At 43.1% G+C, this 24,798-nt stretch overlaps 1 protein-coding gene across 1 annotated transcript in view; it reads right to left on the bottom strand.

Moving 5' to 3' along the window:
* The window catches only part of stat4 (signal transducer and activator of transcription 4), a 99,976-nt gene that overhangs the window by 41,699 nt on the left and 33,479 nt on the right, over window positions 1-24,798 (bottom strand). The window contains exon 4 of the mRNA XM_048534935.1: window positions 3,011-3,109. Within this exon, the coding sequence (XP_048390892.1) occupies window positions 3,011-3,109 (99 nt within the window). The remainder of the gene's footprint in view (window positions 1-3,010; window positions 3,110-24,798) is intronic.

Raw genomic sequence — 24,798 nt, 5'->3', positions numbered from 1 at the left:
AGCATCATTGCTGTTTGAATAACTTTTTTTGTTAGTTCATGGGATATGGGCATCACTGGTTTGGCATAAGTTATTGCCCATCCTTAATTGCCCTACAGAAAGGGGTGGTGTCCAGTCTTTTTGAGCTACTGCAGACCCTAGGACAGCCACAGTGCTGTCAGGGAAGGAATTCCTGGATTCTAACCAGCAACAAAGAAGAAATAGTGATATAGCTCCCCATCAGCATGGTATGTGACTTGGAGGGGAATTAACAGGTGATTGTGTTCCTATGCATCTGCTGTCTTTGCCCTTCTAGATGGAAGAGATTAAGGGTTTGGAAGGTGCAATAAAAATTACTGGAATGCATTTTGTAGATAGTACACACTGCTGCCACTGTGTATCAGTGGTGAGAGGGGCCAATCAACATTCTGAGAATTATCACTGGCAAAATAAAACTAAACTAGATCAGTCATATAAATATTGTGGCTACGTTTAGAGTGAAATTTTGTAAATAATTATTACAAAATAGAATACCATTAAAATGACTATTTCATAAAGTGTCTGCATTTTATTTAAAAAATTGATTTTCAGTCCTACATGGAATTAACAAATTTCGTATGACATTTGCTGGTGAGTTAGAATTTTCTCTATCTTTATAAATAGGTGATATCATTTTGCTTTATTATGTGATGTTTTAAAAATAATACTGCATAGAAATTAATTGGGCTTCTAGCCAGTTAATCAAATAAACACTGAGCAAAGCAGCCCAATTTATATCAGCGGCTACTTTTGTCAGTTGCCTACTACACAGGTTTAGCAAGCAACACTAAGTTTTCCTTATCTTATTAAATCAGGGAGAGAAGGGATTTCACAGCCAATCATGCTTTTATCTCTGAAAATACATGCAGCCTAAAAAAGCTACAACTCTGTATTTGGTGACATCCTGATCTATACTGAATGACTTCAACAGAAAATAGTAGTTTGCAGAGTGAAAAAGACGCGTCATTGTGCACTACTGACCAAAACCAATTGCAGTTTGAAAGAGAAAAGGCAAAATCGGATGTAATGGTGTTGCAGTTAAATAGAGGTAATTACAGGGGCATGAGAGAGTAATTGACAAAAATTGACTGGAAGCAGAGCCTAGCGGGGAAGACAGTAGACCAACAACGGCAGGAGTTTCTGGGTGTAATTGAGGACACAGTACAGAGGTTCATCCCAAAGAAAAGAAAGATTATCCGGGGTTGGATTAGACAGCCATGGCTGACAAAGGAAGTCAGGAAATATATCAAAGAAAAAGAGACAGCCTATAAAGTGGCCAGGAGCACTGGGAAATCAGAAGATTGGGAAGGCTACAAAAGCAAACAGAGGATAATTAAAAGAGTAATAAGGAAGGAGAGGATCAAATATGAAGGTAGGCTAGCTAGTAATATTAGAAATGATAGTAAAAGCTTCTTTCAATACGTAAGAAACAAAGAAGAGGCAGAAGTAGATATTGGGCTGCTCCAAATTGATGCTGGAAGGCTAGTGAATGGAGATAAGGAAATAGCTGAAGAACTTAATAAGTACTTTGCGTCAGTCTTCATAGTGGAAGACATGAGTAGTATGCCAACAATTAGGGAGAGCCAGGGGGCAGAGTTGAGTATGGTAAGCATTACGAAAGAGAAAGTGCTAGTAAAGTTAAAAGGTCTAAAAATTGATAAATCTCCTGGCCCCGATGGGCTACATCCTAGAGTTCTGAGGGAGGTGGCTGAGGAAATAGCGGAGGCTTTGGTCGAGATTTTTCAAAAGTCACTGGAGTCAGGGAAAGTCCCAGATGATTGGAAAATTGCTGTTGCAACCCCCTTGTTTAAGAAAGGATCAAGGCAAAAGATGGAAAATTATAGGCCAATTAGACAGTTTAGGACAGTGGTCCAGGAAATGGCTGATGAAATTCAATGTGAGTGAATGTGAGGTTTTGCACTTTGGAAAAAAGTATACAGGCATGGACTATTTTCTAAATGGTGAGAAAATTCGCAAAGCAGAAGTACAAAGGGATATGGGAGAGTGGGTCCAGGATTCTCTAAAGGTTAACTTGCAGGTAGAGTCCGTAATTAAGAAAGTGAATGTAGTGTTGTCGTTTATCTCAAGAGGGTTGGAATATAAAAGCAATGATGTGCTTCTGAGGCTTTATAAGGCTCTAGTTAGGCCCCATTTAGAATACTGTGTCCAATTTTGGACCCCACACATCAGGAAGGACATACTAGCCCTGGAACGTGTCCGGCGGAGATTCACACACATAATCCCTGGAATGGTAGGTTTAACATATGATGAACGGCTAAGAATCCTGGGATTGTACTCATTAGAGTTTAGAAGGTTGAGGGGAGATCTAATAGAAACTTACAAGATAATGTATCAGTGATAATGGGAACTGCAGATGCTGGAGAATCCAAGATAACAAAGTGTGGAGCTGGATGAACACAGCAGGCCAAGCAGCATCTCAGGAGCACAAAAGTTGACGTTTCGGGCCTAGACCCTTCATCAGAGAGAATAATGTATGGTTTAGAAGGGGTGGATGCTAGGAAGTTGTTTCCATTAGGCGGGGAGACTAGGACCCGTGGGCACAGCCTTAAAATTAGAGGGGTTAAATTTAAAACTGAAATGAGACAACATTTCTTCAGCCAGAGAGTGGTGGGCTTGTGGAATTCATTGCCACGGAGTGCAGTGGAGGCCGGGACGTTGGATGCCTTCAAGGCAGAGATCGACATATTCTTGATCTCAGAAAGAATCAAAGGCTACGGGGGGAGTGCAGGGAAGTGGAGTTGAAATGCCCATCAGCCATGATTTAAATGGCAGTGTGGACTTGATGGGCTGAATGGCCATACTTCCACTCCTATGTCTTATGGTCTTATGGTCTAATTTCCACTCATTAATGTGCTATTTTTGCAATTGGTTTGCATATTTACTAAGTGACTGGTCAGTGGTTATATAGAATGAAACACAAACCAAGAAGTTATAACGTGGAATATATAAGATCAGAAACAATATTGCCTACCTGTTCAGGCGTGTTCACAGTTGTTAGAATCCTCCGCTCCTCCTTGAGGCAATTTGCAATAACTGATGCCATATGCAAAGGGTTGCCGAGATACTGCACCTGCAACATAAATAAATCATAAAGTAATGACAAAACATTCAAACTCAGTGCTAATAATGCAGGCTGAAATACTTTTATACCTTGCATTAGTACACTATTGGAATTGTGATGGTGCAATCCAAGTAAGATTATTATTCATGTACATTTTGTTTTCCTTCTTCATATTAGTTGCAACTATGTAATTTATTCAACTAGTACAGGGGGAAAGCTCAGTCGAGACTACATATCCAAAGTTGGTATATCAGTTTTGAAGACATTTCCACAGGCAATCCAGTTGGTGAAAGATTATCGGCTGCTTAAAGTAAAAATATTTGGAGTCAAGGAGAAGCCTTCTGCAACAGATGTTCAGCAACCTTGACAAGAGACAGTGGAGAAAATGAGTACAGTGTCCTTGTTCATAGGCTGTGGATGCAAATGCTCTACATAAGATTCTCAGGACTAAAGGGGAATTCTATGGTAAATTTCAATACTGCCATGAAATAAAAAAAAGCTCTTGCAATGTCAATCTCAGCAATACTCAATGCAAACCCTATATTCCATCACCAACAGAGATAACAAGGTGTAGAGCTGGATGAACACAGCAGGCCAAGCAGCATTAGAGGAGCAGGAAAGCTGACATTTCGGGCAGAGACCTTCTTCTGAAGAAGGGTCGAGGCCCAAAACATCAGCTTTCCTGCTCCTCTGATGCTGCTTGTCCTGCTGTGTTCATCCAGCTCTACACCTTGTTATCTCAGATTCTCCATCACCAACTTGCAGTTTTAACTTGGTAATAGCTTGCAGGCAGAGGCTATTTTTAATTTACAAACTAATGTGTACCTTATAACTCTTGGATCTGCTTTAACATTGGCTACTCCTCCATCCATTCCTGGTGAAATGTGCAATCTTAAATAAATGAAAAGAATATACATCTATTGCGCCTTCCATGACCTTTACAAAAACAGAAGTTGTTGGAAAAGCTCAGCAAGTCTGGCAGCATGTGAAGAAAAATATCAGAGTTAACATTTTGGGTCCGGTGACCCTTCCTCAGAGTTTGCCTCATAACTGTCAGGAAGGGTCACCAGACCTGAAATGTTAACTCTGATTTCTTTTTCATAGATGCTGCCAGACCTGCTGAGCTTTTCCAGTAACTTCTGCTTTTGTTCCTGATTTTCAGCATCTGCAGTTCTTTCCGTTTATATTCTGCCACCTTAAGGCATCTTTAAGAATTTCATAACCAACGAATTGCTCCTGAATTGCAGTATAAAAAAAGAAATTGACTGACAATTTATGAGCAGTCATGTCCCACAAACAGCCAGAGAACAATTTTCATATTCTCGTTAGATTTAGGCCTGTCGAAGGATGAATAGGGGATTGCAAAGATTATGAAAATTTTGAACAAGGGAGTAAGATGAGTTCTGATGCTGTACATCAATTTAACTTCAGCAAATGTGGAGATGCTTTTAGAAACAATAATTTGGAACAAAATGAATTGTGTCACTTGGTAAATATGGATTAGTTACAGAAAGCCAGTGTGGATTTGTTCAGAGCAAATCAGGTCCAGCTGACATGCTTCAGGTCTTTTTTTTAAATGAAGAAATGTGGTTTCTGTGGACCGTTTTGAATTCCAAAAACTATTCCCTCCCTAAAAGCATTGTAGGTCAACCTAGAGCCCATTGACAGCAGTAGTTCAAAAAGTAGCTCATTACCACCTTCTCAAGGACAACTAAAAACAAAGAAAGAACAAAGAACAGTACAGCACAGGAACACACTCTTTGGTCCACCAAGCCTGTGCGGATGCATGCAACTTTCTAAATTAAAATCTTTTTAAGTCTATGCAGCTGAATCCCTCTATTCCCTGCTAGTCATTTATTTGTCAAGATGCCTCTTTAACATTACTGTGTATCTACTTCTACAACCTCTTCTGACAGCACATTCCAGGCACTTATCACCCTCTGTGTAAAAAAAAAACTTGTTTCTCATGTCTCCTTTAAACTTTCCCTCTTTTACCTTAAATCTATGCACCGTAGTAATTCACATTTCTACCTTGAGGGGAAATGACTCTAATAATCCATTATAACCATACCTCTTATAATATTATAAATCTCTATCACGTCGCCCTTCAGCCTCCTACGTTCAAGTGAAAACAAACCATTTGCCCAATCTCTCATCATAGCTATTACCCTCCAAACCAGGCAATACCTTGGAAAGCCTTTTCCGTACCCTCTCCAAAGCCTCCAAATCTTTCTGGTAATATGGCAACCAGAACTGTACACAATCTCTTGCCAATTTTTATACACTGTTTTGACCAATGAAGGCAAGCATGCCACACACAGGCCCTCCAAGCCTGCGCCAGTCAAGATTCTCTGTCTAAGCCTATCATCTATTTTCTAAGGGTCTGTAACCTTTTGCTCCCTGCCCATCCATGTACCTGTCTAGATACATCTTAAAAGACACCAAGGTGTCTGCGTCTACCACCTCCTCTGGCAACGCGTTCCAGGTACCCAACACCCTCTGCATAAAGAACTTTCCACACGTATCTCCCTTAAACTTTTCTCCTCTCACTTTGAACTCATGACCCCTAGTAATCGAGTCCCCCACTCTGGGAAAAAGCTTCTTGCTATCCATCTTGTCTATACCCCTCATGATTTTGTAGACCTCAATCAGGTCCACCCTCAATCTCTGTCTTTCTAATGAAAATAATCCCAATCTACTCAACCTTTCTTCATAGCTAGCACCCTCCGTACCAGGCAACATCCTGGTCAACCTCCTCTGCACCCTCTCCAAAGCATCCACATCCTTTTGGTAACGTGGCAACCAGAACTGTACACAGTACTCTAAATGTGGCCGAACCAAAGTCTTATACAACTGTAACATGACCTGCCAACTCTTGTAATCAATACCCCACCCGATGAAGGAAAGCATGCCCTCTGCCTTCTTGACCACCCTATTGACCTGCGTTGCCACCTTCAGGGAATAATGGAGCTGAACACCCAGGTCTCTCTGTACATCAATTTTCCCCAGGACTTTTCCATTTACCTTATAGTTTGCTCTTGAATTTGATCTTCTAAAATGCGTCACCTCGCATTTGCTCGGATTGAACTCCATCTGCCATTTATCTGCCCAACTCTCCAATCTATCTATATTCTACTTATAATCTCTGACAGTCCCCTTCACTATCTGCTACTTCACCAATCTTGGTGTCATCTGCAAGCCACCGTTTCATTAAATTCATGATGTCATAATCAAATAATTTCCATAAAAACACACAAGTACAATACTTAGCCAAAGGACTCAAGAACAGCAAAACTGACAGAGTTCATTTCAGTCATAAAGTGCTGATAGTTGAGGAACAGCAAACTTCAGTGGCCATGGTTTGGGGTAAAAGCAATCCGATCTCAGTTGCTGTCCTCAATTGCCATCTATTGACATTTACTGTAATGTTGGTGCAAAGGGAATAGTTCGAATGCACAGCTTGTCTCTACAGTGAGTAGCTGAGGTAGATAGCAAGGATATATTTAAGGGAAGGATTGCTAAGTTTTCATGAGGGAAACAAGAGTAGAACAGAATGCTGATAAAATTAGTAGCAATGGAGTGGGTTGTAAAATAACTCTCAAAGGATGGCATCCCGTCAAGTCGCCCTTTATTTACACATGAAGAGTCCTTGATTCTAGTAACACCTCTTCAGAGTCAGCTCTCGGAGTGCCAGGATCTCTGACATTCCCCTCTTTATCTGTCAACCAGGGCTCCCTGATTCGATCAGATTAACAAACTTAATCAGGGAACTCATATTCTATGAGGTCCAGAAGGCTGACCTTGTTACTCACTACAGGTTAAATACCTTGTTTCTGTTCTGTAAATTCTATATCATTCTTTAATGTTGTGATACAGTTAAACCAATTTGTTTTGAAATAAATTGGGTAAAACACACTATATAGTGAGTAAATTAGACACCGATTCAAGAATGACTGCCCTCCAGAATGTGAATTGTTAGATTTAAGCAACTTTCAAAGGATTTGAGTGAATTTTAATGGATAGAAGGTCAAGGGAATTGCATTTATGATTTCTCAAACTTTTGCCAGGAGCATGCATTCAGGAATGAACCCTATAAGCAGCCCTTCAGAGCAATTCCAGAGTTTAAAAGGAATATATTTTGGCTTAAACTAGTTGTCATTCAGGTTTATCAGGTATTTCATTAAGCTTGTTTAAAAACTGCTTCATAGAAACCACAGAAAAGATTTATAGAAAGTATTAATTGGAATGTAACACTTTGAGCTGAGGGAAGTTAGGGGTTAGAAAGTAAAAGACAGAGAAGATTCTCAGACTACAATATTGTGGAGAGTTACAGGAATTTCAGCTGGAATGTTCACATTTTCTGTATATATTTAAATGATCTGGCCTCATGATTTGAGAAATGGTTTTTAAATATTTCAAAAGAACATAATGGAAGAGCACTGAAATCTTGTTTACTGACCAACAGGGTTATTTTTGGCTTTCAGCTCATGACTGGCTGATGTGGTCAATAACACTAGATGTTTCCAATCCGATAAATGAAGTCTATGAAAAATGGTTGGAGAAAGTTGCTACTTAAATGTCAAATGGCAAGGTTTTTCCACTTCACTAAGACATCAAAGAACTTGATTATTATTAACGTTCATAATGTACCCTTAATTAACTGTCAGTGTGCTCAAAGGAAAATCATGACATCCATCAACATTCACTTATATACTAAACGTAAACATTATGAAATTAAATATATCCACATTAAGTCACAGCTTATTGACTGTTCATTACGTAGTCCCCAAGAATATCCAGAGGGATCATGATTAGCAATCAACTTTTGCCACTTGGTTTAGATATAGACACAATGCAAACTTAGTTTGCCAGTGCAACTAATTGATAGTAGCAGGTAAACAGCATAGGCTGTTAAGTGGCTGCTACCTCAATAAGGGATCCAAATTTTAGACTATCCAGAATGGATTCCCCTCCTTATTCTTAAAGGGAAGTTATATTTTGACTGGAAAAGGTGCCGGCAATCTTTGTAAAATTAGATTGACTTGAGAAAGACATTAGAATGGCACATCACTCTGCAGGCCTCAAGATTTTCCCAACACTGCACTGATAGACCTTGGAGTAGAAGCTGAAGAGTGGGAAAATGTCATCAATCAACGGAGAGACAGGAAGCCCTGCAAAAAAACCTTGCAAAACCAGTGGAATCAGATCAATGAATACATCATTAATGCCGTTTCCTACCAACTTCATTACTAGTGTAATGACTGCTCAGTACATCAACCCCACAAAACACACCAACAAACAATCCTTCTCAATTATAACACACAGCAAACATGCAGAACTTCACCTTGCCCTCTAAGTGTTTCAAACCTCACTATCAAGTCGTACATAGCTCCACCAGAGCAGTCAGCCAGAAGAAACATTGTTTAAGCAACGCAACAGTTTGCTCCATCAAAAATGTGCCTTTTGTTATGAGCAAGCTGCATACACATGTATGGTCTCTGTGCCTTAGTAGGTCACCAAACATCTTCAGGTAGCTCCCCTCATCCCATAGCTACCCTTCATTTGCCATGGCGCTGCAAATGTAGATGGCACAGAGGACTGCTTAGAATGATTTCTGCTGAGATATTGTGTATTAAACTGATGTTCAGGTAGTGGAATTTTTTTTTGGTTATCGTACATCACAGGGTTGACATGCAATGCCTGTAAACTGATGTGTTCTATTAATGGTCCCTTGCATCTTGAGAAGGCTTGCAATCTTTACAAATTCATCTGTATATTCCATCAGTTGTCTCTAGAAAGAAAAAAAATGTATTCAGCAGCTTGAAACACAGACTCAGTGACCTCCTTAATGCATCAATGGACAGCAAATGGAGAGGAGTTGCAACTATTGCCTGTTCCAACCTGGAAGGCACCAGAAACATCCAAATTCACGAGCAAAGTCACCTTCACCGAACCTGAGATTATTTTCTTTGCTCTTCTCTGGCATTTCAGCTGCTGATTTAGGAGGTGGTAAATTTCAGTAACCTTCTTAACAGTGCAGAGGCATCTGGCAATTTTCCTCAAGGATTCGCCTTAGAGAATTGATCCTTGAACATGCTTCGAGGATGTAGCCTCCTCCGTTCTCTCTCTCCACCCTCTTCCAACAATGTACCATGCACTGGGAAGTATCTGTGGTTCCCTTTGCCTGCAGTAATCCAAAGGGGATGTATTCAATTTCATGTCTGGGAGCAAGCAGTTTGTGCAGAATCCTTGAAATCAGGACAAAGTCCTTCAGCACATGCCATACAAACACGCTGTATACTTAAGCAACTTTAAACAACTTTGAATTCTTCTACAATCAAACAGCCAATGGAAAACAACCAACAAATAAACTAACTTGTGTGTTCATACTTTGAAATTGGGCTACTGAATGATTCTTCCTTCTCTTGAACCTGAAGTGGTCGCATGAGCCTTAAATATCTGCATTTATACATACTCCTTCAGTAAAATGGCTGAAGGAGTAAATGTAAATGTTCTTTCCTCTTTCTATTTCTTCTAAGTTCACAGACTTCCTCAACTCCTGCTTCCATGTAACGTCTCTTACCCATATGCATGACTACCCACTTCTACCCTACTATCACGTTAAGTATCTCCACCGCCACAGTTCTAATCGCTGACTGACTGGATTATCTCCAAACACTTCCTTGTATCCTCATCACTGAGTCTCCCAAACCCCTTTCGAGCCTACTTCTTGAGAGTTAACACCTGGAGAATATTCTGCTTCAAAACGCTTAATAAATTGAACTTTTAAAATCCCAGCTGCCAAGCTCTTCACCTCCACATGCCATGATACCTCAGTAATGGTCAATCTGCTCAAGCATTCCTTTGACACAGATCTGATTTCCATGTACTACCCTAATCTTTACACTCTCCTAATCTGGTTGATTATCCAGGCACGGTTCTCACCTTTACATCACTGAGTTACAAGGAGCTCAGATCTTAATGCCTGGCCCGTGCTAATTCAACTCACTACTCCAGGATTATCCTGGAAAACATTAATTAACTCACAGTATATTTTCTCCTTTATCAACTCTTCCTCACCCCTGTTTCCCACCCTCATTTTCAATAAATGTGAGGAACTCATAGGATTTGTGGCAAAGACTGAGATCATCCATTCAACAGGCTCTGCTGGCCACCTCCCTACCCCGGGCTAGCTGCCCTAAATGCACAACTTTTTTGATTTCTCCTCTATCTGCACTCTGGTCCACTTCATGTTCATCTAGTCCAAGAGATTCACGTTTTCCTCCTTTGACTCCATTCCAACAAAATGGTGGATTACTCAACTTTCTTTACAGATTGTGCTCCTAACTCATATCATAAAGTCAGTTTTACGATACGCCAAATAGTGCAGCAAATTGTTGCATCACATTCATCATAACAATGCTATCAGTAATGTTAATATCATCCTGATTGACAACATTGTCTTTTCAAATTCTGTCCCTCCAGATCTCCACAATTACTTGAGTAGTAAACAACATATTGAGTTCTGGAGATGAAGTCATGGAATTTCACGCCAAAATTTCCTGCCTTTACTGGAAACTTCTAAATCAGACTTCCATATTGCAAATGAGTGGGAGGAGTTGAATTGGCAAGCACTTACAAGCAGAACAGTCTCCCACACAATGTGTCTTGCTCTGAAGTTACATCTAGATACACAAATGTTGGTTACAAAAAAACACCACTAAACTAATTACTATGTCACTTACAGCAATTTATTCTTCATTAGTTTATTTTTTTTATTTAAGTCTAGAGCCATTACAGAAGTCCAAAATTCAAGTTAAAAGTAATTTTTTTAAAAAAACAGATAACTGGACGAGTAGGTGGAGATAAGGAGGAGGCAAAAATTTCCCCAACTTTCATACAAAATTTACAGACCAATGAGGTGAAATTCCCATCTTCACAAACTTTAACAAAAAAAAGAATGACGGGCAAGTAAAACGTGATGGAAGATTTTCGAATGTAACCTTCTCAGTGGGTTTAACATTATTAGAGGTTGACACTTTCGCCACAATGAAAGTTGACCTCTCTGATGCTGACTAGCCACCACAGCACTGCTGCTTAGTGATCAACTGAACTATCTTCCTTCCTTGAAAACTAATGTAGTTGGCCACTGGGGCTAGGATAGTTCCCACTCAGCCAGAAGTAAGATGAAGACTTTGATTACAGTAGAGATTTAAGCAAGAGTGGTCATTATTCTTTAAATAGGGAAGGTTAAATGGAGATTTAATAGAGACATTCAAAATTAAGAGTTATGTAGAAAGACTAAATAAGGATAACTCGTTTATACTTCTTATATTTTTCACACGAGTGATTACTGTGTTTCATTAATCCTGCTAACCGCATTACGCCTGTGTCACCTAATTCACTTTCTGGATATTATCCTGAATCAGCCTGTTCAGAGATGTTGTTAAAGATGCTGGAGAAGGTGAGCCTTGAACCTGTGCCTCTGGCTCAGAGGCAGGGACACTGCCACTGTGTCACAAGAGCCTTTTATATTACTATCTGTAGAATAGTCTGAAATAAGATTCAGAGAAACACAATGAGCACCTATTCTGTTATCAACGCACTTTTTTTTGTTTCTTCCCATCATCAAATCACTCATTTTTTTTGTTTTGTTTTCTATTTTTTATGAACCCGTTTAGAGTTGTTACAACACATGTGGAGCAGGTGTGACTTGAACTCGGGCTTCTTGATTCAGAGGTAGGGGTACTTCCACTGCACTCCAAGATGTATGCTATGTATGTACACCTGAGTATTAATTCTACACATGTGGTGTGCATTAACATGGAGCAGCGTGAAATTATGGCCATTGCATTCAGATGTGCATTTTTGTGTTGTTTGTCTTTTATTTTTATATATGCATAGAAAGGTTTGTTGGTGTATAAAGGCACGGCAGCACTTTTATTCTTTACTATCTTTCTACCTAGATTAAAACATTCTGTTCTATTATCGGACTTCTTTGCTGCTGGCCTTTCACACAACACAGTTCTCCCAAATTGCTAATATTACATACAGATACATTGTAGCCCACAAAGGAGGTGGTTTAACTTTCAGAGATGATGATGATGTTGTGTATAGTTAACACTAAAATCAAGTATACACTTGTTCTGATCAGCAGAATGCCACATTGGCTTTTGAGTTACCAGTTTTTCTCAGTACATAAAGATTACTGGAACTGCACCAGCAACAATTTTTAAAAAAGCCTGACGTAAGGTTTGCAAAATCATTATCAATTAGAATTGGCTTTTTATGCACCATCATCCACTGTGTACCATGCAACTACAATAACGGTCACAAAGGCGATAAGAGGACTACAAGAAGAATGCCCTTAAATATTTTGTCAATAATATGCAAAACAAATTCCAAATTTCTCCAGCGTTTTATCCAACTTCAGTGTGCAACTGATTTTTTTTGACAGAAAACTGGAGTCTTTACCACCGGGTTTATCCCCTAAATCAAGAATCCAAATTCTACTATGCTCTCTGGTCCTTCCCATAACCCACCTTCCAGAACCAGTGTTAGTTCAATCACACAGATAATGGAGTCTGTGGAAATGTATCCCTCTGCTTCAGACATTCAAATGTGGAGCAGTCTCTTAAGCTTATGCCTGTGTAGGCAGAGTGCTAAACTCCAATTTGTTGCGAGAGATTGTGATCACGAGAGCAATTTTGATCTATTAAAATCTGCTCTGTTCTACTTTGCCAGTATAAAAAAGATTTGGGCTTGGATTTGCTGGTGGCATTGCTGCTTTGAAGGCAGAAGTACATGAAAGAGAGTGTGAACTTTACCTCCACTCAGAGGACTCTTCAAGGATTATGAAAGAAGACATCAGGAGACAGCTAAGCACTGCTATGTTCTCTTTTGGTTAATCCAGGCTAGCTTTGACACCAATGTTTTGCATCTTTTACATTCTCCTTCAAATGGAGGGCTAACCTTTCCATCCAGTACCCAAGAAAGCACATGTCGACATACTATCAGAGATAATGGGAACTGCAGATGCTGGAGATTCCAAGATAATAAAATGTGAGGCTGGATGAACACAGCAGGCCAAGCAGCATCTCAGGAGCACAAAAGCTGACGTTTCGGGCCTAGACCCTTCACCAGAGAGGGGGATGGGGGGAGGGAACTGGAATAAATAGGGAGAGAGGGGGAGGCGGACCGAAGATGGAGAGTAAAGAAGATAGGTGGAGAAGGTGTGGGTGGGGAGGTAGGGAGGGGATAGGTCAGTCCAGGGAAGACGGACAGGTCAAGGAGGTGGGATGAGGTTAGTAGGTAGCTGGGGGTGCGGCTTGGGGTGGGAGGAAGGGATGGGTGAGAGGAAGAACCGGTTAGGGAGGCAGAGACAGGTTGGACTGGTTTTGGGATGCAGTGGGTGGGGGGGGAAGAGCTGGGCTGGTTGTGTGGTGCAGTGGGGGGAGGGGATGAACTGGGCTGGTTTAGGGATGCAGTGGGGGAAGGGGAGATTTTGAAACTGGTGAAGTCCACATTGATACCATATGGCTGCAGGGTTCCCAGGCGGAATATGAGTTGCTGTTCCTGCAACCTTCGGGTGGCATCATTGTGGCAGTGCAGGAGGCCCATGATGGACATGTCGTCAAGAGAATGGGAGGGGGAGTGGAAATGGTTTGCGACTGGGAGGTGCAGTTGTTTGTTGCGAACTGAGCGGAGGTGTTCTGCAAAGCGGTCCCCAAGCCTCCGCTTGGTTTCCCCAATGTAGAGAAAGCCGCACCGGGTACAGTGGATGCAGTATACCACATTGGCAGATGTGCAGGTGAACCTCTGCTTAATGTGGAATGTCATCTTGGGGCCTGGGATGGGGGTGAGGGAGGAGGTGTGGGGACAAGTGTAGCATTTCCTGCGGTTGCAGGGGAAGGTGCCGGGTGTGGTGGGGTTGGAGGGCAGTGTGGAGCGAACAAGGGAGTCACGGAGAGAGTGGTCTCTCCGGAAAGCAGACAGGGGTGGGGATGGAAAAATGTCTTGGGTGGTGGGGTCGGATTGTAAATGGCGGAAGTGTCGGAGGATAATGCGTTGTATCCGGAGGTTGGTGGGGTGGTGTGTGAGAACGAGGGGGATCCTCTTGGGGCGGTTGTGGCGGGGGCGGGGTGTGAGGGATGTGTCGCGGGAAATGCGGGAGACGCGGTCAAGGGCGTTCTCAATCACCGTGGGGGGGAAGTTGCGGTCCTTAAAGAACTTGGACATCTGGGATGTGCGGGAGTGGAATGTCTTATCGTGGGAGCAGATGCGGCGGAGGCGGAGGAATTGGGAATAGGGGATGGAATTTTTGCAGGAGGGTGGGTGGGAGGAGGTGTATTCTAGGTAGCTGTGGGAGTCGGTGGGCTTGAAATGGACATCAGTTACAAGCTGGTTGCCTGAGATGGAGACTGAGAGGTCCAGGAAGGTGAGGGATGTGCTGGAGATGGCCCAGGTGAACTGAAGGTTGGGGTGGAAGGTGGTGAAGTGGATGAACTGTTCGAGCTCCTCTGGGGAGCACTTCTGGGGAGGACTTCTTCCTGTCCCGCAGGCCCGACCAGGCCCCCTCCACCGACACTCTCATCCGCCTAGCGGAACTCGTCCTCACACTCAACAACTTCTCTTTTGACTCCTCCCACTTCCTACAGACTAAGGGGGTGGCCATGGGCACCCGCATGGGCCCCAGCTATGCCTGCCTCTTTGTAGGTTACGTGGAACAGTCCATCTTCCGCACCTACACAGGCCCCAAACCCCACCTCTTCCTCCGGTACATTGATGACTGTATCGGCGCCGCCTCTTGCTCCCCAGAGGAGCTCGAACAGTTCATCCACTTCACCAACACCTTCCACCCCAACCTTCAGTTCACCTGGGCCATCTCCAGCACATCCCTCACCTTCCTGGACCTCTCAGTCTCCATCTCAGGCAACCAGCTTGTAACTGATGTCCATTTCAAGCCCACCGACTCCCACAGCTACCTAGAATACACCTCCTCCCACCCACCCTCCTGCAAAAATTCCATCCCCTATTCCCAATTCCTCCGCCTCCGCCGCATCTGCTCCCACGATAAGACATTCCACTCCCGCACATCCCAGATGTCCAAGTTCTTTAAGGACCGCAACTTCCCCCCCACGGTGATTGAGAACGCCCTTGACCGCGTCTCCCGCATTTCCCGCGACACATCCCTCACACCCCGCCCCCGCCACAACCGCCCCAAGAGGATCCCCCTCGTTCTCACACACCACCCCACCAACCTCCGGATACAACGCATTATCCTCCGACACTTCCGCCATTTACAATCCGACCCCACCACCCAAGACATTTTTCCATCCCCATCCTGTCTGCTTTCCGGAGAGACCACTCTCTCCGTGACTCCCTTGTTCGCTCCACACTGCCCTCCAACCCCACCACACCCGGCACCTTCCCCTGCAACCGCAGGAAATGCTACACTTGTCCCCACACCTCCTCCCTCACCCCCATCCCAGGCCCCAAGATGACATTCCACATTAAGCAGAGGTTCACCTGCACATCTGCCAATGTGGTATACTGCATCCACTGTACCCGGTGCGGCTTTCTCTACATTGGGGAAACCAAGCGGAGGCTTGGGGACCGCTTTGCAGAACACCTCCGCTCAGTTCGCAACAAACAACTGCACCTCCCAGTCGCAAACCATTTCCACTCCCCCTCCCATTCTCTTGACGACATGTCCATCATGGGCCTCCTGCACTGCCACAATGATGCCACCCGAAGGTTGCAGGAACAGCAACTCATATTCCGCCTGGGAACCCTGCAGCCATATGGTATCAATGTGGACTTCACCAGTTTCAAAATCTCCCCTTCCCCCACTGCATCCCTAAACCAGCCCAGTTCATCCCCTCCCCCCACTGCACCACACAACCAGCCCAGCTCTTCCCCCCCACCCACTGCATCCCAAAACCAGTCCAACCTGTCTCTGCCTCCCTAACCGGTTCTTCCTCTCACCCATCCCTTCCTCCCACCCCAAGCCGCACCCCCAGCTACCTACTAACCTCATCCCACCTCCTTGACCTGTCCGTCTTCCCTGGACTGACCTATCCCCTCCCTACCTCCCCACCCACACCTTCTCCACCTATCTTCTTTACTCTCCATCTTCGGTCCGCCTCCCCCTCTCTCCCTATTTATTCCAGTTCCCTCCCCCCATCCCCCTCTCTGGTGAAGGGTCTAGGCCCGAAACGTCAGCTTTTGTGCTCCTGAGATGCTGCTTGGCCTGCTGTGTTCATCCAGCCTCACATTTTATTATGTCGACATACTAGTTGTCTTTGCCACTGCAAACACCATCACCTGATTGAAGGATTAAACTCCAAACAAGTGTATCTGTTCCTGTATATCTTTAGCCTCCAAAAACAGCATAAATAACAATTCTACTTCAAAGCAAAGACCAAAGTGAAACAAGCCAAACCACATCTTTTCTATCATCATGCCTCTCCCATACAGCCCAGTCCATCACGAAAACCAGCCTTCCTTTCACTGACTCTATCTATACTTCTCCCTGCCTTGGGAAAACAGCCAACATAATTAAAGACCCCTTCCACTTCTGTTATACTCTCAGTCATCATTTTCTTTTGGGCACAAGATACAAAAGTTTGAAAACATATTAAGAACAGTTTCTTAGATAATGGGAACTGCAGATGCTGGAGACTCCAAGATAATAAAATGTGAGGCTGGATGAACACAGCAGGCCAAGCAGCATCTCAGGAGCACAAAAGCTGACGTTTCGGGCCTAGACCCTTCATCAGAGAGGGGGATGGGGGGAGGGAACTGGAATAAATAGGGAACAGTTTCTTCCCTGCTGTTATCAGACTTATGAATGGACTGCTCACTTATTAGAGTTGACCTTTCTCTGTGCCTTCTCTGTAATTGCAAAACTATACTCTGCATTCTGTTCAAATAAGGGATGATTTCCCTGGATAGAACACAAAACAGTACTTTTTAACTGTCTCCTGATACACATGACAATCATAAATCAAATCAAAAATAAAATCAGAGATGGCTGACCAGTCATGTTCTAGCAAAGCTTCATAAGACTGTTCCCTATCATAACAGTTTACTCCTAGGAAGAATATGCAACCGGCTGCACCTCTGCAGCTTGCTTCTAGGTAGCTTTGTCCAACTTTCTCCATCCTACTGGTATGATGCTGTTGTGACTGAGAAATAACAGTATCAGGAAGTACGTATTACAGCTACTTTGGTCAGGAAGCTGATATGAAAGCTATTGTTTATTATCTCCCAAATTACAAGAACTGCATCATTTTTCATGGCAGTAGAAGCACCTACTTTATCCTGATAACTTCTCAGGTGGATATCCCATGTAAATTCCAATAACACTGACACATTGCCTTAACAATAATGATACGCAAGTCACATAAGTAACCAAAAAATGACCCCAATTCACATTAAGAGCATGGAGACTGAGGAACTCCATCACCCTCACAACAGAGGGTGTGAGTTGCTTCAGGGTGGATATGCCCTTTTTAATAATATATATCTTATGGCATTGTGTATCATATATTGGACATACAACATCGAGAAGTGCAGCACAAGAACAGGACCCTTTCAACCCATTATGTCTGCACTATCAATTATGTCATTTGAAACAAATTCCATCTGCCTGCACATGGTTCTTACCCTCTATTCTCTACCTGTTTACATTTCTGTCTAAATGCCTCACAAAGATTGCTATTGTATCTGCTTCTACCACCTGCCCTGCCAGCTCATTCGAGGCACCTAACACCCTTTGTGTAAAAGGTTTGCCTCACACATCTCGTTCAAACTTTCCTCCTGGTATATAATCTTTCTACCCTGGGGTAAAGACTCTGACTATCCACTCCACCTATGCTTTTCCTAATTTTATATACTTCTATCAGGTCACCCTTCACTCCGACACTGTATTGTAAACAATCCAAGCTTGTCCATGCTGTTCTTATGGCTAATACACTTCAATTCAGGCAACATCTTGTTAAACCTCTTTTGCACTTCCTCCACTTTTCCACATCCTTCCTCTAGTCTGGTGAGCAGAACTGCACGCAATACTCTAAATATGACTGGTCTCCTCCCACAGTCCAGTCCATGTTAGGTGGATTGGCCATGCTAAATTGTCAATAGTGTGCAGGCTAGGTGGATTAGCCATGAGAAATGTAGGTTTACAGGGATAGGGTATGGGGGTGGGTCTGGGTGGGATGCTCTTTGGAGGGTTGGTGTGGGCTTGATGGGCTAAGTGGCCTACTTCCACACTGTAGAGATTCTACTGTTGCTCTGTTGCAGGATTAGAAATTCCTGAATAATTGTAAATGCAAAATACAGTGAAGGTTATTTAGGATGACAAAGAGATCTTGATCAGTTGGGTCAATAGGTTGGCGAGCGGCAGATGGAGTTTAATTTGGATAAATGTGATGTATTGCATTTTGGTAAAACAAACAAGGGCAGGTGTAGTGATTGGAACCAGGTTGATCTCATTGACTATGAGGTTATTGATTGGGTTTGTTAACCTGGCCAATCCGGAAAGCCCTGGCCGATCAATCTAAACAGGAGATTAGAATCTCTTCAATTCAGTGGAATGACTCTGAGCTGGCTGGCCACAGCAAGTGTACTATGCACAAGTAAATAAAGGGCAACAGGGTGAGTGGCCTCTGTGCAGTTATTTCAGCAGGATGTATACAATTAATTGTAGGCCCCTGGGTAATTCTGTAGAACAGAGAACATGTGTTTGCATTACATGTACACACGGTGGTTAAGAAGGTGTTGAGCACACTTGCCTTCATTGCTTCATTTCTGATGAAGGGTCTAGGCCCGAAACGTCAGCCTTCCCGCTCCTCAGATGCTGCTCGGCCTGCTGTGTTCATCCAGCTCTATGCCTTGTTATCTTTTGCCTTCATTGCTTAGTCCTTTGAGGATAGGACTTGGGGCAGTATGCTGATGTTGTACAGGACATTGATGGGGTCTCTTCTGCTGTAGTGTGTGCAGTTCTGGTCACCCTGTTATACCAAGGGTATTATTAAACTGGAGACGGCTCAGGAAAGATTTACCAGGATGCAGCTGCAAGTAGAGTTTGAGTTATAAGAATAGGCTGGAAAGACTGGGACCTTTCTCCACTGGAGTGTAGGAGGTTGAGGGATGACCTTTTAAAGGCTTATAAAATCACCAAGAGCATAGATAAGGTGAATAGCAAAGGTCTCTTTCCTAAAGTGGGGGAGTACAAAACTAGGCAGCATATTTTTAGGGTGTGAGGAGAAAGGTTTAAAGAAGACATGAGGGGCAACTTATTTATGGAGTCATTTATGTATGGAATGAACTACCAGAAGAAGTGGTACATGCAGGTACAGTTACAATGCTCAAAAGACTTTTGAGTGTGTACATAATAAGAAAGGTTTGGAGGGATATGGGCCAAATGCAGGTAGTTGGGACTAGTTTAGTTTGGGAATATGGTCAGCATGGACTAGTTGGACTGAAGGGTCTGCTTCCATGCTACGTGACTCTGACTCTATACTCGATGCCCCATCCAATGAAGGCAAGCATGCCATCTTTACCACCTTATCCATTTGTGTTGCCACTTTCAGCGAGCTTTGAACCCCAAGATCCCCCTGCATATCAACGCTCCTAAGTGTTCTGCCATTTACTGTATACTTGCCTCTTGCATTTGGCCTCCCAAAATACATCACCTCAAGGTGTCCAGATTAAACTTTATCTGCCATTTCTTTGCACACCTTTCTCAGATCTATATCCTGCTGTATCATTTGAAACCTTCCTCACTACTCACAACTCCACCAATTTTAGTGTTGTTTGTAAACATATTAGCAGTCCACCTACATTTTTATTCAAGTCATTTATATCTACCATAAGAGATATCAGCACTGCTTGTGGAGCACCACTAGTCACAGTCGACTAACACCCCTCCATAATTGGCCACCTATTTTCTTTGCCCAAGCCAATTTTGTATCCAACTTGTGAACTTATCATGGATCTATTTGTGAATTAATCTTCTGTACTCGCCTATCATGAGGGATCAGTTCTTTACGCAATATTGAAATAATTAATTGAAGGCAATTTGGAAAAAACATGTGCCAAGTGTCACAAAACAGCTAAAAGAAGATATTTCTTAACATCCATTTGCTGTGGAGGAAAGGGGGATTACGTTGCTTGTCAAACAATTGCTATTAGGATGAGTTAGAGTGGATAGGTAGTCAGATAAAACAAGATCCTGAAATCATGCCCTTTCACTTTCAGGCAGTGAAGACTGCTAGAATTCAAGGCAAAAGTGGCTGATGTGTTACCTGCCCACTCAAATTATTTCACTGAACTTCTTGCAGCTCCCTTCTGCAATCTTAGGGGTGGATACAGTCCCACCTCTCTCTACATGACAGTGATCTTTTTGACAGGTTTCCTGTTATGAATACTCAGCAGCCTGTGGGCAATGTTCAACCTCATTAAAGGACAAAACTGGAATAAATGCACTGCATCCCTGACATCCTGGATGTTTAAACAATGGCTTTGCATCTGAAAGGCAAATCAAATTGTTCAAAATAAGATCCTAATGTTAATAACTGCAGATCTGGAAAATGAAATTCACTAGCTATTAGAAGGCTTATTAAATCTTTCAAGAAGAACATATTCAAAAAATGTATTTTGACCCCGTTTGCATCTACACAAAATTGTGACAACATAAAAGAGGCTTTGTATCTTTTAACATGGCTTTATCTAATTTACAGCACTTAAAAATAACTGCACATTCAATGCTAACCATCATTTCCTGTACCTCGCCTGAGAAAACAGCAGTCAACAAGAGTAATCGAAGCCTTCAAGGCTGTAATAATGAGTGATAAATGTCAAATGTTGAGCAATCCATTTTCCTCTGCCACTACCCCTCAAATTTTTACTTAACATGACTGAACAGGATGTTGTTAACCATTCAGAATGCAAATATTTTCCAAGCCCAAGAGGGTATCATTTTTGATCTCATAAACAATTCTAATGACATTTAATCCTGAAATATGCATATCAGCAAAGTAAACTACATAGAAAACAATTTTTCAAGGAAACACTTTGTTTGCTTCATTTGAATCGAATTGGCTTTATTGTCACGTATTCAAATGATTAGAGTGAAAAGTTTAAATTGCCACCAACTGCACCATCTTAGGTACAAATGTACCTAGGCACAATTCTTCTCTACAGAAGAGAAATTAAGAAATAAGGTTTACAGTATACACACTATAACCATAGATCAGATAAAAAAACAAACATCACAGTTTCTCCCAAAGGCCCTCTGCAGCAGACTGACAGGGGGGAGTCCATGTGGTCTGATTGGAGCTGTTACCATGCTCTGCACTATCTACGCTCCCACACCAGGCTATTACTCCTGCTCTGCACTAGGTTGCTGCCTGCCAGTGTTCCTGCTCTAGCCACTGGTCACCGGCATTCCCATTTCGGCCGCTGGTGTCTCCACTGACCACCAACCCCACTTCAGAGGCTGGCCTGGGTGTCCAAGGCCAAGAAAAAGGAGGAGAGGGGGAAAAAATAGCAAAAAAAGAACTGACAGAACAGAGGAGCTCCAGCTGCAGCATCTTACCCTGCCGCCATTTCGACTCCAAATATGACTGCCAATCCTTTTTCTCTCTGGGCATATTTATGTTCTGCATTTTCCAAAGTCCTGGATGCACAAGCCATTGGGCTACCTGTGAACTAATGCCACTCCATGCTATATGGGAGGCACTGCATGTCAAAACCAAATCTACTTGGAATCACAGTGTGCCAACACGTTTAGAGGACGATAGCTGTTTCTTTACTTCATTGAAAGCTAGGGTTTTTCTGAGACCATTTCCAAGGTTGAACTTTTTTTTTTAAAAAGGAGCTGGTGCAAAGTTGACAGATTGGATGCCAGGTCACGTATGAACTTTCTGTAATTTAAGAAATGGCCTAAGCTCCTCGACAGACATGGGAGCTGGGGCACCTTTGATTGCCCTCAATTTACCTTGGTGTAACCCAATCATGTTGATGCTGTAGCCCAAGTAGATCACTTGGGGTGCCTGAAACACAGGTTTCCTCTAGTCATATGCCTACACCTGTAAGACTATACCCAAGACTGTGTTCCCTATAAGTGGTAACCTGAGGTAGACCTTGCAAAATGTTCTCCATTGTATGGTTAAAAATTACACAGCCTGATGATGCCAGAAACCCCAGTCTCGTATATTATAACGAACCCTTATGGGTGTTAATGGTAACATACTTCTGGGAGTCCTCAGGTAAATGCAACTACATGCAAAAGTGGCTCATGTCCAGCTTTGTGAAGGTCATCACCCCTGCCAGCTTTGCACATAAATCATCCAATTGAGGAACTGGGTATTTATCCAGCTGTAGAATCAGATTACCAGGATAATGAAATGTGAGGCTGGACGAACACAGCAGGCCCAGCAGCACCCCAGGCGCACAAAAGCTGACGTTTCGGGCCTAGACCCTTCATCAGATGAAGGGTCTAGGCCCGAAACGTCAGCTATTGTGCGCCTGGGGTGCTGCTGGGCCTGCTGTGTTCATCCAGCCTCACATTTCATTATCTTGGATTCTCCAGCATCTGCAGTTCCCATTATCACTGAATCAGATTACCATTTGTTTAAATTCCCCACAAAGGCAAACTGACCCTAGAAGCTTCAAAATTGGTACAACTGCTGCTGCCCATTGCACAAGTTGGATTGGTTTGATGATTCCTTCACTTTCAAGCCTTTTGATTTCTGATTCTACTTTTGTCATAAACCAAACGGCACTTGGGTAGGCCTTGCAGAATTGTGGAATTGCTTCCTGATCAATATGCAAGACAGCCTTGCCTCCTCTGATGGTCCTTAGATCTTCCTGGAAGACATCTGGATATTTAGTTAGGACTTTACTCAAGCAGCCATTTTCTAATTCAAAAACGTTGAGCCAATCCAGGTGAATCTTTCTCAATTAACTCCAATCCATTAAACTCAGGTCTGAGCCTCTTTTTACAATCAGTGATAACTCAACCAACTGCTTCTCATAACAGACCAGAACCAAAGTTGTAGCCTTCATTTGTAAAGGTTTCCTGGTAAGGTTCTCAGACGAGGTGAAGGCTTGTGCAAACTTAAGGGCTGGAGTCCAGAGTGAATTTTATTTCAAACTAGTTCTGCAATGACTAATATGGCTGTGCCAGTGTCAACCTCCATTCCAAATGGATGACCATTTAACCACACATTTATCTTGATTGGTTCTGATTTGGATGTTCCTAAGCAATTTAACTGTTCCAATTCAGATATAGACAGATTCTCCCAAGGTGCGACCTCTTCTAGATACCCTTCTTGTTACCAGCCTAGAAGGACTCCTTTGTTGTGTCAAGTCTGCATAGTGGCAAAACTACAATGGCTCGCTGTTTGGCTGAGACTTGGCTTTGCTTTGGGTTTTTGCTGTGGGCTGACCGAGAGTCCTTCTGTTCATGATACATCCTGAGTAAGGATATGTAATTGCTTTCACTCAAGTGGTGTTCTTCAAGCTCAGCTTTCATCAGAATACCTTGCAACTCTTATGCTCCACTTGCTGTAATTTCCAATGATAAAGCCAGTTACAATGTATGTTTGAAGTCCAGTTGAGCTTCAGCTAGCAGGCATTTTTGCAGTTACATCATTAATCCCATATTCCAGGCACAGTGTTGAAGTATCTCATCAAGGGTTAAACCAAATTCACAGGCTTCTGCTAGTTGTCTTAACCTAGTCAAAACCCTGATACGGATTCTCCTTGTTCTTAAATTGCCAAGTAAAAGCAATACTGTCACAGAATTACAGGAGGTTTGGGATTGCAATATTCCTTATCTATGTTAGTCAATTCTTGAAAGGCTCTAACAGTCCCTCTTCTGTACCTACACAGGCCCTAAGCCCCATCTCTTCCTCTGTTACATTGATGACTGTATCAGCGCCATCTCATGCTCCCATGAGGAGCTCGAACAGTTAATTCACTTCATCAACACCTTCCACCCCAATCTCAAGTTCATCTGGACCATCTCCAACACCTCTCTCACCTTCTTGGACCTCTCTGTCTCCATCTCAGACAACCACCTAGAAACCGGTGTCCATTTCAAGCCCACCGACTCCCACAGCGACCGAGAATGCACCTCCTCCCATCCACCTTCCTGCAAAAAATTCCATCCCCTATTCCCAATTCCTTCGTCTCCACTGCATCTGCTCTCAGGATGAGGCATTCCACTCCTGTACATCTCAGTGTCCTCGTTTTTCAAGGACCGCAACATCCCCCCCTCAGTGGTCAAGAACGGCCGCGACCGTGTCTCCCGCATTTCCCACAACACATCCCTCACACCCCGTCCCTGCAACAACCGCCAAAAGAGAATCCCCCTCATCTTCACAGACCACCCCACCAATCTTCGGATCCAATGCATTATCCTCTGTCACTTCCACCATCTGCAATCCAACCCCACCACCCAAGACATTTTTCCATCCCCACCCTTGTCTGCTTTCTGGGGGGACCACTCTCTCCGTGGCTCCCTTGTCCGCTCCACACTCCCTTCCAACCCCACCACACCCGGCACTTTCCCCTGCAACCATAGGAAGTGCTACACTTGCCCCCACACCTCCTCCCTCACCCCCATCCCAGGCCCCAAGAAGACTTTCCACATCAAGCAGATGTTCACCTGCACATCTGCCAAT

Source organism: Stegostoma tigrinum, chromosome 7 (genome assembly GCF_030684315.1).
Source record: "Stegostoma tigrinum isolate sSteTig4 chromosome 7, sSteTig4.hap1, whole genome shotgun sequence".
Taxonomy (NCBI): Eukaryota; Metazoa; Chordata; class Chondrichthyes; order Orectolobiformes; family Stegostomatidae; genus Stegostoma; species Stegostoma tigrinum.
The sequence above is the reverse complement of the archived record's forward strand: the minus strand, read 5'-3'. Positions and strand labels throughout refer to the sequence as shown.